We start from the raw sequence: 13,925 nt of genomic DNA, 5'->3' as shown, positions 1-13,925 counted from the left end.
AGGTTTGATCCCTGGTCTGGGAAGATTTCCTATGTCTTGGAGCAACTAAGCCCATGCACCACAATGACTGAGCCCAAGCTCTACAGCCCACAAGCCGCAACTGCTGAGCCCATGAGCCGCAACTACTTAAGCCTGTGCTAGAGCCTGTTTTCTGCAACAAGAGAAGCCAATGCAATGAAAAGCCCGTGCACCACAATGAAGAGTAGCCTCACTCACTGAGACCAGACAACACTCACACAAAGCAATGAAAACCTAGCGCAGTCAAAAAATTTAATAAAAGTAATTAAAAAAAAAAAAGAACAAAGTATGGAAGGAAGCAAGAAAATTAGCAAATAAACAAATTAGAAATTGTGAGAACATGTGAGCTACCTCACATATAGATTTAAAATATTTTCCCCATATTTTTAAAAGTTTTCAAGTTGTCCTGTGAATTCTGTATTAATACTGAGGAGATCACTTTAGTGTCAGGTAAACCTATTCATACTTAATTTTATATTGAAATACTGTAAGAATATTACAAAATTGCTATAGATAATTTTCAGTTATCTTAATCTCCATAGGTTTTAAAGTAAATATTAACCCATTTTTCAAAGAACACTGAAAGATAATATAGATGAAAATATATTAAGCTGGTTCTAGTAAGGCTGGATTGTTAAAAATGTGTCAAAAACAGAGCTTAAGGACAGCTTAAAGGAAGTCTTAAAACATTAAATAAATTAATATTTGAAGAATTAAATGAATATTGTTGTTCAGTCGTTCAGTTGTGTCTGACTCTTTGTGACCCCATGGACTGTAGCACAACAGGCTTCCGTGTCCTTCACCAACTCCCGGAGTTTGCTCAAACTCATGTTCATTGAGTCGGTGATGCCATCCAACCACCTTATCCTCTTTCATCCCCTTCTCCTTCTGCCTTCAATCTTTCCCAGCATCAGGGTCTTTTCCAATGAGTAGTCTTTTCCAGTGAGTTGGCTCTTTGCATCATGTGGCCAAAGTATTGGACTTTCAGCTTCAGCATCAGTCCTTCCAATGAATATTCAGGACTGATTTCCTTTAGGATTGACTGGTCTGATCTTCTTGCAGTCTAAGGGACTGTCAAGAATCTCTTCCAGCACCACAATTTAAAAGCATCAGTTCTTCAGCGCTCAGCCTTCTTTATGGTCCAACTCTCACATCTATACATGACTACTGGAAAAACCATCAGTTCAGTTCAGTTCAGTCGCTCATTCATATCTAACTCTATGATCCTATGGATTGCAGCATGCCAGGCTTCCCTGTCCATCACCAACTCCTGGAGCTTCCTCAAACTCATGTCCATCGAGTCGGTGATGCCATCCAACCATCTCATCCTCTGTCATCCCCTTCTCTTCCTGCCTTGAATCTTTCCCAGCATCAGGGTCTTTTCCAATGAGTCAGTTCTTCCCATCAGGTGACCAAAGTATTGGAGTTTCAGCTTCAACATCAGTCCTTCCAATGAACATCCAGGACTGATCTCCTTTAGGATGGACTGGTTGAATCTCCTTGCAGTCCAAGGGACTCTCAAGAGTCTTCTTCAACACCACAGTTTAAAAGCATCAATTCTTTGTGCTCAGCTTTCTTTATGGTCCAACTCTCACAATCCAAAAATGCTAAGTTGCCTCGTTGTGTCCGACTCTGTGCGACCCCATAGACGGCAGCCCACTAGGCTCCCCTGTCCCCGGGATTGTCCAGGCAAGAACACTGGAGTGGGTTGCCATTTCCTTCTCCAATGCAGGAAAGTAAAAAGTGAGAGTGAAGTCGTCGCTCAGTTGTGTCTGACTCTTAGCGACCCCATGGACTGCAGCCTACCAGGCTCCTCTGTCCATGGGATTTTCCAGGCAAGAGTACTGGAGTGGGTTGCCATTGCCTTCTCCAATCCATACATGACTACCAGAAAAACCATAGCCTTGACTAGACAGACCTTTGTCAGCAAAGTAATGTTTCTGCTTTTTAGTATTCTGTCTAGGCTGGTCATAGCTTTTCTTCCAAGGAATAAGTGTCTTCTAATTTCATGGCTGCAGTCACCAAATGCAGTGATTTTGGAGCCCCCCAAAATAAAGTCTCTCACTGTTTCCATTGTTTCCTCATCTATTTGCCATGAAGTGATGGGACCAGATGCCATGATCTCAGTTTTTTTAGTTTTTTGAATGTTGAGTTTTAAGTCAGCTTTTTCACTCTCCTCTTTCACTTTCATTAAGAGGTTCTTTAGTTCTTTGCTTTTTGCCATAAGGGTGGTGTCATCTGCATATTTGAGGTTGTTGATATTTCTCCCAGCAATCTTGATTCCAGCTTGTGCTTCATCCAGCCCAGCATTTCACATGATGTACTCTGCATATAAGTTAAATAAGCACAGTGACAATATACAGCCTTGATGTATTCCTTTCCCAGTTTGGAACCAGTCTGTTGTTCCATGTCCAGTTCTAACTGTTGCTCCTTGACCTGCATACAGATTTCTCAGGAGGCAGGTCAGGTGTCTGGTAATTCCATCTCTTGAAGAATTTTCCACAGTTTGTTGTGATCCATGCAGTCAAAGGCTTTGGCATAGTCAATAAAGCAGAAGTAGATGTTTTTCTGGAACTCTCTTGCTTTTTCTATGATCTAATGGATGTTGGCAATTTGATCTCTGGTTCCTCTGCCTTTTCTAAATTCAGCTTGAACATCTGGAAATTCACGTTTCATGTACTGTTGAAGCCTGGCTTGAAGAATTTTGAGCATTACTTTGCTAGTGTGTGAGATGAATGCAATTGTGTGGTAGTTTGAACATTCTTTGGCATTGCCTTTTTTGGGACTGGAATGAAAACTGACCTTTTCCAGTCCTGTGACCACTGCTGAGTTTTCCAAATTTGCTGGCATATTGAGTGCAGGATTTTAACAGCATCATCTTTTAGGATTTGAAATAGCTCCACTCTAATTCCATCACCTCCACTAACTTTGTTTGTAGTGATGTTTCCTAAGGCCCAGTTGACTTCACATTCTAGGATATCTGGCTCTAGGTGAGTGATCACACCATCGTGGTTATCTGGGTCATGAAGAACTTTTTTGTGTAGTTCTTCTGTGTATTCTTGCCACCTCTTCTTAATATCTTCTGCTTCTGTTAGGTCAATACCTCTTCTGTCCTTTATTGTGTCCATTATTGCATGAAATAAAAACCACAGCTTTGGCTAGATGGACTTTAGATGGACTTTTCAAAGTAGTGTCTCTGCTTTTAAATATGCTGTCTAGGTTTGTCATTGCTTTTCTTCCAAGGAGCAAGCGTCTTTTAATTTCATGGCTGCAGTCACTGTCCACAGTGATTTTGGATCCCAAGCAAATATAGCCTCTCACTGTTCCCACTGTTTCCTCATCTATTTGCCATGAAGTGATGAGACTGGATGCCATGATCTGTGTTTTCTGAATGTTGAGTTTTAAGCCAGCTTTTTCACTCTCTTTTTTCACCTTCATCAAGAGGCTCTTTAATTCCTCTTTGCTTTCTGTCATGAGGGTGGTGTCATCTGCATGTCTGATGTTATTGATATTTCTCCCCGCAATATAGTTCAAAGCAAAAGAACAAGAAAATGATTGTTTAAATAGTGCTAAATGCAATGTTCTAAAATGTCTCCAAAAACAAGAAGATATAAACAAAGAAAAAGTTATTTATAAAGCCAAAATATATTGGGTAATTTTGTATTCAACTGAAAGTTGAAACATTTTCATTTTATAGATTCTATTTAGTCTCCTAATAGTCTTATTCACTGTTGTATTTAGTGCTCATTTCAAGCTTTATGTTATTGATGGGATGCTAGAATATTTGACATTATACACAAAAACTGTTAACCACAAAGATGAGAACTACTTCTCACATGTACTGCTTCACAAAGTGATAAACTCAGAAATCCCTAAAATCATTTAAAGGAATTAATAAAGAATTCATTTAAAAATAGTTTAAAATATTTCATACTCACAGCAGTATTTCAGACATACTGGATCCTATTTCAGATTTGGCCTGAACATAAAGAGAAAAGTTTATTTGGACAAGTGTTAAACTGAAACTTTGGAAGGCTATTGTATTTCAACTACCCTGATTTAAAAGATACATGTTTTAAATATATGATGCAACTCCTCTTTCATTCAAAGTGTTTATTTCAGAGTCTATTTGGATTTTTTAAGAGAAGCCAGTGAAAACTAAACACAGACATTCCTTAGGAATCATTTCAGAAATAATAATTGGCTAAAAATCAGTTAAACTCTTCCAGCAGGAATGATTAACACATTAATGAATTAACAGACTTTACACTTTCATTACAAAGTCTCTTTAAGCTCTTTTTTGGGCACTTTGATTAGAGCTCATTATCACCTGCCTATAATTTCACAATTATGTGTGAATTATACACGTTTTCAAATCTGCAATGGCCCTCAAGCGATATTTCAATGGAATAACCAATGTAAGTAAACCAGAGTATAAATTAAACCACCAAACCTTCTCAGTCAAAGAATAATAACTATCCTTTTATTAAATGATTTTTTAGGAAATATCTCATATATAAAAACATATATAATCTATATTTAGGGGATAAAGAGTTCTAAAAAAATCTATAGACTCACCACTCATTGAAGAAACAGAACTACACAAATACCATATTTCACAGAACCCTTGAAAGGGGCTTTCTTACCCCCTAGTGGTAACTATTATCTTGAATTCTGTGTTAGTTATTACCCTACATTCTAAAACTATATAGTGTTACTACCTTTTATGTATTATTGAGTAACAGATCATTAGTTTTTGCACGGTTTAAAAATCTGTATAAATGGTATTCTTTAACATTGTAGTCATCTGAGATTTGCCTAATTCAAGTAAGACACAAAAAGCACAAATCATGAAAGAAAAATCAGACATAACTGTCTATTTAAAAATAAAAACCCATCTGTATATCCTTGCAGTTTTCAGATAACCATTACTCATAAGCGCATTTAGTGTTTTACCCTCAACTATGTCTTAGGAAAAGCAAAGTCTTTTGAAATTCTCTGGAACAGACTGTTTCCATTGAGTGAGATCATATTTTATGAAGTATTAACATATTTAGGTCTCCCACTAAATACTAACATGAACACTGTTCATCAAATATTTGAAAAAAAAAAAAAAAAAAAGAAATGTTTTGGTCAAGGTATATTAAAGTTTTTGAAATGTTTTTCCTCTAGTTGTTTCCAAATATTTTTAATCATAGACCAAGGGCCCAAAATGATACCCAATGATAAAAATACTGAAAAGCTTCAGCTCCTGGGAGCAGTGTCTTTTGACTGCTTGTTATCTTGAAAAATACATTCAGGATACACAAAAGGATGATGTCAGATTAAGTGAGTCAGTTTTTTCGAACTCATGTGAAAGGCTACATTCCAAGGGGCAAGTCTGTGAGATAAATAACGAAGAAAATTCTACATGCTGTCATGTATCATTTTTTTTTTTCCCACTCATGGTCCAGGCAGAACACTGAAGTTTTGCCACTTATTTCCTTAAAAGTGTTTGAAATATAAATTTACCAGACTGAATGTTCCATATTCTTCCCTGAGAAAATGTGTCAAAAATCCTAGCAATGTCGTCTGGTCTCCCCAGGTCCAGCGAGCTTGATTGAGGTAGGATGAGACAGGCAGGTAGATATAGGGCAGCAGACCAGCAGAGAAGCACAGACTCAACTTCAACAGGGAGCCTGGGGAGAGTTCCTGCATTAGAGCACAGGGAGTCACATGTATCACAGTGTTTATTTTAGTCAGATTCATCCTGGAACTTCAAGAACATATTGAGGAAAACATCAAATATGTTTACTCAGAGCTGATCTCTCAATTTATATCAAGTCACCACGGAAGATGATGTTAAACCTTCTGATTACTGTGGATTACCAGGAAATTGCATCAGCTTGAACTCCTTTGCATGGCAAGTGAAATCTGAGTGAAGCAAATAATATTAGCAAAGACATGATTTTCATGTTTATTGCATCCTCTACATTTAAAACCATGTCATGACATGCAGCACTGCACAGCTGAGACTACCCACTTGGAAGTGATTACAGTGTTGATTATGGTGTTTGACCGTTTTCAAAACTGCCCAAGATATTGTTCTAATACTGATTCACTTCATTGTCATCATCAGGAGTAGGCTTTAACTATATACTATATTATGACTGCACGTTAATAATATATTCTTTCTACAGGGGTTTTGGACATTTCATGGAAATCCTTAGCACAAATGAAGCTAGTTTTTAAGTAACATTCAAGTTCATCCAAATGCTATTTTTTTCCCTCAATTTACATAGGAAAGAAGGAAATTTGTTGTCGTATGCAACAATCTTGCCTCAAAGAGAATATATTTTTCATCTGCAAGTTTCTTCTTTGCTTTTTCTTTTTTGGCCATGTCATGTGGCATGTGATTTTAGTTCCCCCACCAAGGAGCAAGCCTTGAAGTAACTGAAGCACAGAGTCTTAACCACTGTACTGCCAGGGAAGTTCTGCTTCTGCATGTTTCTAAGACCAAGGGAAACTCTGCCAAATTTTTACAAAGATTGAGTCCAAAAGAATTCCATGGTTGCTTTAGTAATTGGAAATGTTGCCTCTTACAAATATCGTGAGTGGAAATTGCCAATTTTTTCTTTATGAAAAAGGGAAATTCATAGGTGACAATGAATATGAGAACCAAGATTTCCGTTCCCCAGAAGTAGAAAAGTAGTTGACTTACACTAGCAGTTTCAAATAAGCATTCTTCATTGAAAATGGAGTGTTTTTACTACAGTACTGATACTGTTTGACATTTCTAAAGTGGTAATGAGATTCATACAAAATGATGGGATGAAAAAAACGGAAGAAATAACTAATTGAAGAATATGCCTTTGCTATTCTTAAAAGTAGCTTTAAAGAAAGTAAATGTTTAGATTTTAGCAGTTCCTGCACACTATAAAGTTCAGTTTAGAATGGCAAGACATAGTTGCTGCAGAATTTTCCTTTTGTGTGGGAAATAGAGAAACAAACACATGAGAACTATTTCAGAGCGTGCAGGAGAGTGGCTCTGAGTCCTAGCTGCATGTACACTGGAATCACCTGGGGAACTTTTAAAACTATCAGTCCCAGGACCTCACACCCAAATAAATCAGAATTATTTTAGGGTGGTGAGAGCACACAAAGGCATACACACACACAAACACCTATTTACTTTCTTAAATCTTTCCAGATAATTTAAGTAAGCAGTTGGGGTTGCAACCAACTAATTTCCTTCTCTGCCTTAGATCACCTGAGCAGTCAGATCCAATTCCCTATCACTTCACTGGTAGATCTTATTTTCTAGACTCTGCTCTTTAAATAATAAAAATAAAAGGTGCTCTGAAGAGTCACACTTTCCCAAATTTCATCATTCATCAGAGGTTGATCTAAGTACAAGGTAAACAGGCTCTCAGATCAGGTTCCTAACTTGTCAGCTCTGGGCCTTGTATGTTTTACATGAGAATATGGCTCTCCCTCCAAAGACTTAAAACAAAAGATTTGCTTTTTAAGTTCATGCCAGAGAATGTATTTCTCTGATATCAAAACACACCTTCCCTGATATCAGACGCCTGGCTAAGAGTGACGCCATCAAGATGGCAACATAAGTAATCCCAACTTCAGTCCTTCCCACAAAACACCATCAGCAACTACCTGTAGACAAGATACTGTTGTGAAAATCCCAGACACTGGGGTTGAGGCTGAAGTCCTGGACCACAGAGACTGAGAAGGACTGCACTCGAAGTTTTGAGGGGCACTCTGACCATATCACTCCTCCCCTAGGCCAGCACAGCACTGCATTAGAGGACTCCCCTCGGGGTACACTTTTTCCAGTGGGAAAAGAGCCCCCAGGGTGGAAATCCAGCTCCCAAGGCATTGCAGGATGCTCCCCAGGCACTGCAGAATGCTCCCCAGGCATTGCAGGATGCTTCCCAGGCATTGCAGGATGCTCCTTAGGAGACTCACTCTACTCTCATTCGCAGGGACCACTGCGGCGGTGTGGGGTGTGTGGGGGGGTGGGGGCATAGATCTTTGGGACTCAACCACTAGGGATCAGACAGAGATGGAGAAGGGAAGCAGGGCTTAGAGCGACCGGTTTCCAATCTTGGGAGAACATATTCCTGTTTGCAGCGGTGCCAGAGCAGAGGTTGATCAGCCAGCAGTTCTGTGCATCTACAGTGCCGAGCCAGAGGCTGATCCTACTCTAAAATAATTTTGATTTAATTGATGTGGGGCATATATTAACATGATGAAAGTCACATATGACAAGGCCACAGCTAACACAATACTCAATGGTGACAGACTGAAAGCTTCTCCTCTAAGATCAGGAATAAGACAAGGGTGCCCACTCTCACCTCTCACGTTCAACATAGTACTGGAAGTCCTACTCAGGGTAATTAGTCAAAACAAAGAAATAAAAGGAATCCAAACTAGAAAGGAAGTGAAATTGTCTCTGTTTGCAAATGACATGATCTTAAATAGGAAATCCTAAAGATTCTATGCTTTTGAACTGTGGTGTTGGAGAAGACTCTTGAGAGTCCCTTGGACTGCAAGGAGATCCAACCAGTCCATTCTGAAGGAGATCAGCCCTGGGATTTCTTTGGAAGGAATGATGCTAAAGCTGAAACTCCAGTACTTTGGCCACCTCATGCGAAGAGTTGACTCATTGGAAAAGACTCTGATGCTGGGAGGGATTGGGGGCAGGAGGAGAATGGGACGACAGAGGATGAGATGGCTGGATGGCATCACTGACTCGATGGATGTGAGTCTAAGTGAACTCTGGGAGTTGGTGATGGACAGGGAGGCCTGGCGTGCTACAATTCATGGGGTCGCAAAGAGTTGGACACGACTGAGCTACTGAACTGAACTGACTAAAAGATTCTATCAAAAAGCTGTAAAACTTAACAAATTTAGGAAAATTACAGGATATAAAATTAGTTGTGCTTCTATATACTAACAATGAACTATCTGAAAAAAAAAAAAAAAACTATTTCATTTACAATAGCATAGCATCAAATATAATAAATAGCTTAGGAATATATTTAACCGAGGAGGTATTAACGAAATATCTGTATACTGAAAACTATAAGACACTGATGAAAGAAACTGAAGAAGACACATATGAAAAGATATCTCATGTTCATGGATTAAAATAATTAATATTGTTAAAATGTTCATACTACCCAAAACCATCTATAGATTTTATAATATCCCTATCAAGCCTTGTATGAAACTAATAAATAAATAAACCCCATGTTTTCTGATGCCATAAATGTCATATTGGGCATTTTTACTCAAAAACCTACCTTCTCTTTTAAAAGCCGAAAGAGAATCCACGGTATTATGCACAAAACATAGAGTACTATTGTGTGCTGATTACATAAGCTAAGGCCACAGCATAAAGCACCAATTTTAGCTATCTGAAAAATAATAAAAGCAAATAATCCAAGTTAAAAATTCACTGAAAACTAAGAAAGCACAATAGTAAAAAGCTATTCTTTTTATTAAAACTAAGCATTTATACAGTAAGCCAGGTTAACATCAAACTTTTAATGTAAACAATCATGCTTTAATACTAATTATCTATCACCATTATTTTATTAATATTTTTCATTCTTATCAAATCACTGCAGTCTGATCTTAAATTACTGTCTTCAAACTAGGTTTTAGGAAGTCCTATATGATGACAAGTTCTAACAGTAATAGGACATAGTATAGTTCAAGTGAAATCTAGAACTAAAGTTCAGCAATTCTTTGTCTTACATTTTCTTCTATTAAATCAATTAAATATAACACTTTTATTTAGAAGCCTGGTTCCCTATGGGTGGTCTTTTTGCTATTTTTGAACATGTGTTATTTTCATAATCATAAAAGGGTTTATTTTAAACAAAAAATAAACTCTAATATCATCACAGGCTTGTGTATGGAAACCACAGATAAACCTTGATGTTGTTTCTAAATTTTTTAATGACAAAGGCTGCCCATATATTAAGATAATCCAGAACTCTTCAATGTGTAGACGGTAAGCCCTTAGAAGACAGGGTTCGTCCACATTGCAAATTATTTTGATGATAGCAGTGGTCTTAGAAGTCATTATAATCTCTTCAGAACCACTTCATTTTACATCTGATTACTTTCCTTTTAGTGAAAAAAAGTACAAATTATTTGATCTTTTGTGAAATTAGAGAATAAGCCAATGAACCATAATGGTAAATAATTTAAGGTGGTCAACCTAGAGCTTGGCATCTTAAGATCACACACACACACACACACGAGAGTGGATTAGCTAACAAGCCTTTCTTTCCCATAAGACTCAAAGGGGATTTTGTAATACCCTCATTCTCCAAAAAACTTTTGAACTCTGGGACAGAAAAAGAATTCTCATGTTTTATAAAGGCTCTCATAGTTTACAGTAAAAAAAAACTGAGAGTGTTTTGAGAGTGCTTTTTCTCTCAACATGCCTAGATTACCTTGACAGTAATCAGAATAGATAAACAGTATCTAAACCAAAGTTAAAAAGAAATAGAGCATCTGTCTAAAAATTAAAACAAAAAGTGATTTCACTTTGATCAAAATAGGTTACCTTTGATCTTTCTTGTGCAGTTGCTGCCTCCTCAAAATGTACAGTAAGAGCCATAAGCAGGCCCACAAACAGATTGTTTAAGCTAAAAACCTCTGCTGCAATGGACCACTGCCATGTTAGACGAGAAAATGAAAACACCCCCGCAGCAAGGATTCCTCCAGCATATGAGCCAGAAAGCCTGCAAATACAGATAACATGAAATCTTCTTTCCCAACAAAAAGAACTGACTTTATTTTCCTTTTTATAAACTGTAGCAGCAGAAATTATGACAGCCGCCCAGCACTATCCCAACACATTAGATGGTTAATACATTACTTCGTGTAATAATTCCTTTCAACAGATTTTAATTACAAAGTCCATATATTAACCTATTAAAAAACAAATGAACAAACCTGCTTGGTATCTTATGAACTGAATGAGGTTTAGTTCTCCAATGTACTCTTTAGGATTCAAGCCATTTCATAAAGCCTCAAGAGACAGAAACTGGAGAGATAACAAACCTGTGCCATTTTTCTTGCTATATCTAAGAAGAAAAATGATCATGACTGATTAAGACTGAAAAATTAATAAAATGGCAGAGTACCTGTTTGGTAGAAACAGACTTACAGACTTAAAGAATGAACTTATGGTTACCAGTGAGGAAGGATGGGGTAAAGGGATAGTTATGGAGTTTGGGATGGACATGTACACACTGCTATATTTAAAATGGATAACCAACAAGGACCTACTGTATAGCACAGGGAACTCTGCTCAATGCTATGTGTCAGCCTGGATGGGAGGGGAGTCGGGGGGAAATGGATACATGTATGTGTATGGCTGAGTCCCTTGCTGTTCACCTGAAACTATCAAAATATCACAACATTGTTAATCAGCTATATCCTAATACAAAATAGAAAGCTTTTTAAAAATAAATAAATAAAAGAAAGAAAAGGAATATCTGTTCAGGAACACTCAGTCTCATTTCTTGTGGTATGTTTGGATCTAGGTACTTTCTACATTTATCTCCCAACATATGGCAAAGTATGTCTTGGTCACAATATTTGGTGATTTTAAGATCTTGTAAGCTAAATTCTTAGATTCTAATGATTTCTTCTTTACACAAAGTCAAAGTTAAAAATGATATTTTTTTTTTTAAAGAGAAGGGTGGGAGTGTGAATTTTAGTAACACAGAAGAATCAAATGCTACACTTGGAAACAAATTCCTCACTCTCAATGCCAACAGAAGCCCACATTTCAAATTAATTGAGGAATCTGGATCTCAATTTAGAGATTTGTTTTGAGAGGTCAAATCATAGGTCATTACTTTTTAGCTGTATTGTTTTGCATAAAAATTATGGAGTAATTGTATAGGTTTTAATCAACCTTAGTAGGAAAAAAAGCTAACAAATTTCAATATCACCAAACCTGTTTTTCTCTGAATTTCTCTTTACAATTTTCCTGTTCTCTTTCCCTTATAAAAATCATCAGTTTCCTGTTTCTTGCATAATACTCCATTCTCCCAGTTTTCCTGATTGAATAACCTAAAGTTATTTCTTCCTTCCAAATTCCTTTCCAGATTCTTTTCCATTTGTATGCCTATTGCCTTAGATTCAAAGTAATAGTTTCATAACTTGCCTTACATTTTTCTAATCCTTCTGCACTATAACATCAGATTAAACTTTCTAAAGCATACTCTTTGTGAATACTCGTTATTCCTACAGGATGAATTAGAATCAACCTGGAATCCAGGCTCCTAATAAACTGGGCCCCCTATACACTAATTACCAACATGACCTCCCACCAAGTAGTCAAGCTCCTTAAAATTCCCTAATAAGACTTGCCTATTCCTAGTTCCATACGTTTGCCCATGCTGTAGCCCTGAACTGAAGGTCCTCCCTGCTCCTTTATTAAAACTCTACTCTTCTCTCAATTTTCTCTTCAATTCCCAGGTTTCTAGCTCATCTCTGCATATCAATGATTTTTACATTGTTTTTTGAAATGTGAACTGGAGCTAAACTTCACTTAATTGGAAGCATCTGGCCCCAAGCACAGAAAGGAAACTTAGCAAATAAAAGAATGAATTAATCTTAAAGTATTAGTAACAATTTAAAGAAACTTCTAAGTTTCAGCTGTCAATATGACTTTGGGAAGTCAGCAAAAGATAACAAGATTCCTTCTTCTACTTAAAACATAAATTAGCACCCTTGGAGAAATGGCTGATTCCAGGATTGAAAAAGCTCAAGTAGCAAATGAATTAGAAACATTTTGGGACACAACTAAGGAAATGCTCAAATAGAGACATGACCAAAGAGTATATTAGCCAGCTTACAGGACTCTCATTGGCCAAACTGGGGAAAATTGAGCATAAAAATAATTAGAGTAACAGGCTGTAACCCAATGAATAAATAAGAATCTATGAATCTAAAAAAAAAAAAGCTATGGATCTGTAGTGATATAAAAAATTGGGTGAGAAGGAAAAGTCCATGGAAAGTCAACTAATAACTATAGAAGAAATTAGAAGAATTAGAAATCCCCACTTGACAACTATCATAATAATAATCAATGGATACCAAGGTAGAGGGTAAAGTTTGGAGTAACAGAAATATGTACACTGTCTGAAGGTATTTCCCTGTAAATAATTACAAAAGAAGAAACTGTAATTACAGTGGCAAACTGGACTGACACAGTCTTAATCACATCATCAAAGTTAACAGCCCAGTAATGGGACAAAAAATCACCATATGCTTCTTTATCTATTGCAAAAAAAAAAAAAAGAATACAGCATCATTTCTATGGTTTTCCTGCCAAAAATGCATTACCTGAATTTAAGCAAGAGGACAGACAAACTCAGACTGAAGGACATTCTACAGAATAACTGACCTGTATGTATCAAGAAATGTCAAAGTCTTTTGAAAAAACAAAACCATCCTGAGGAACTGTCCCAGATTAGAGACCAAAAGGATGACAATAGAGTAAAAGGTATTATCTAGGACTTTCTTCTACTATAGTTCAGTTCAGTTCAGTCACTTAGTCGTGTCCGACTCTTTGCAACCCCATGAACTGCAGCACGCCAGGCCTCCCTGTCCATCACCAACTCCTGGAGTTTACTCAAACTCATGTCCATCAAGTCGGTGATGCCATCCAGCCATCCCATCCTCTGCCGTCCCCTTTTCCTCCTGCCCCCAATCCCTGCCAGCATCAGGGTCTTTTCTAATGAGTCAACTCTTCGCATGAGGTGGCCAAAGTACTGGAGTTTCAGCTTTAGCATCAGGCCTTCCAATGAACAGCCAGGACTGATCTCCTTCAGAAGGGACTGGTTGGACCTCCTTGCAGCCCAATGGACTCTCAA

At 37.4% G+C, this 13,925-nt stretch overlaps 1 protein-coding gene across 1 annotated transcript in view; it reads right to left on the bottom strand.

Annotated features, from left to right (window-relative positions):
- The window catches only part of TMEM260 (transmembrane protein 260), a 69,614-nt gene that overhangs the window by 25,270 nt on the left and 30,419 nt on the right, over positions 1-13,925 (bottom strand). Inside the window, 4 exon segments of the mRNA XM_055538149.1 lie at positions 3,957-3,997; positions 5,530-5,709; positions 9,321-9,434; positions 10,598-10,775. Of these exon segments, the coding sequence (XP_055394124.1) occupies positions 3,957-3,997; positions 5,530-5,709; positions 9,321-9,434; positions 10,598-10,775 (513 nt within the window).

This window comes from Bubalus kerabau, chromosome 10 (genome assembly GCF_029407905.1).
Source record: "Bubalus kerabau isolate K-KA32 ecotype Philippines breed swamp buffalo chromosome 10, PCC_UOA_SB_1v2, whole genome shotgun sequence".
Taxonomy (NCBI): Eukaryota; Metazoa; Chordata; class Mammalia; order Artiodactyla; family Bovidae; genus Bubalus; species Bubalus kerabau.
This window is presented reverse-complemented; position numbering and strand designations above follow the sequence as displayed.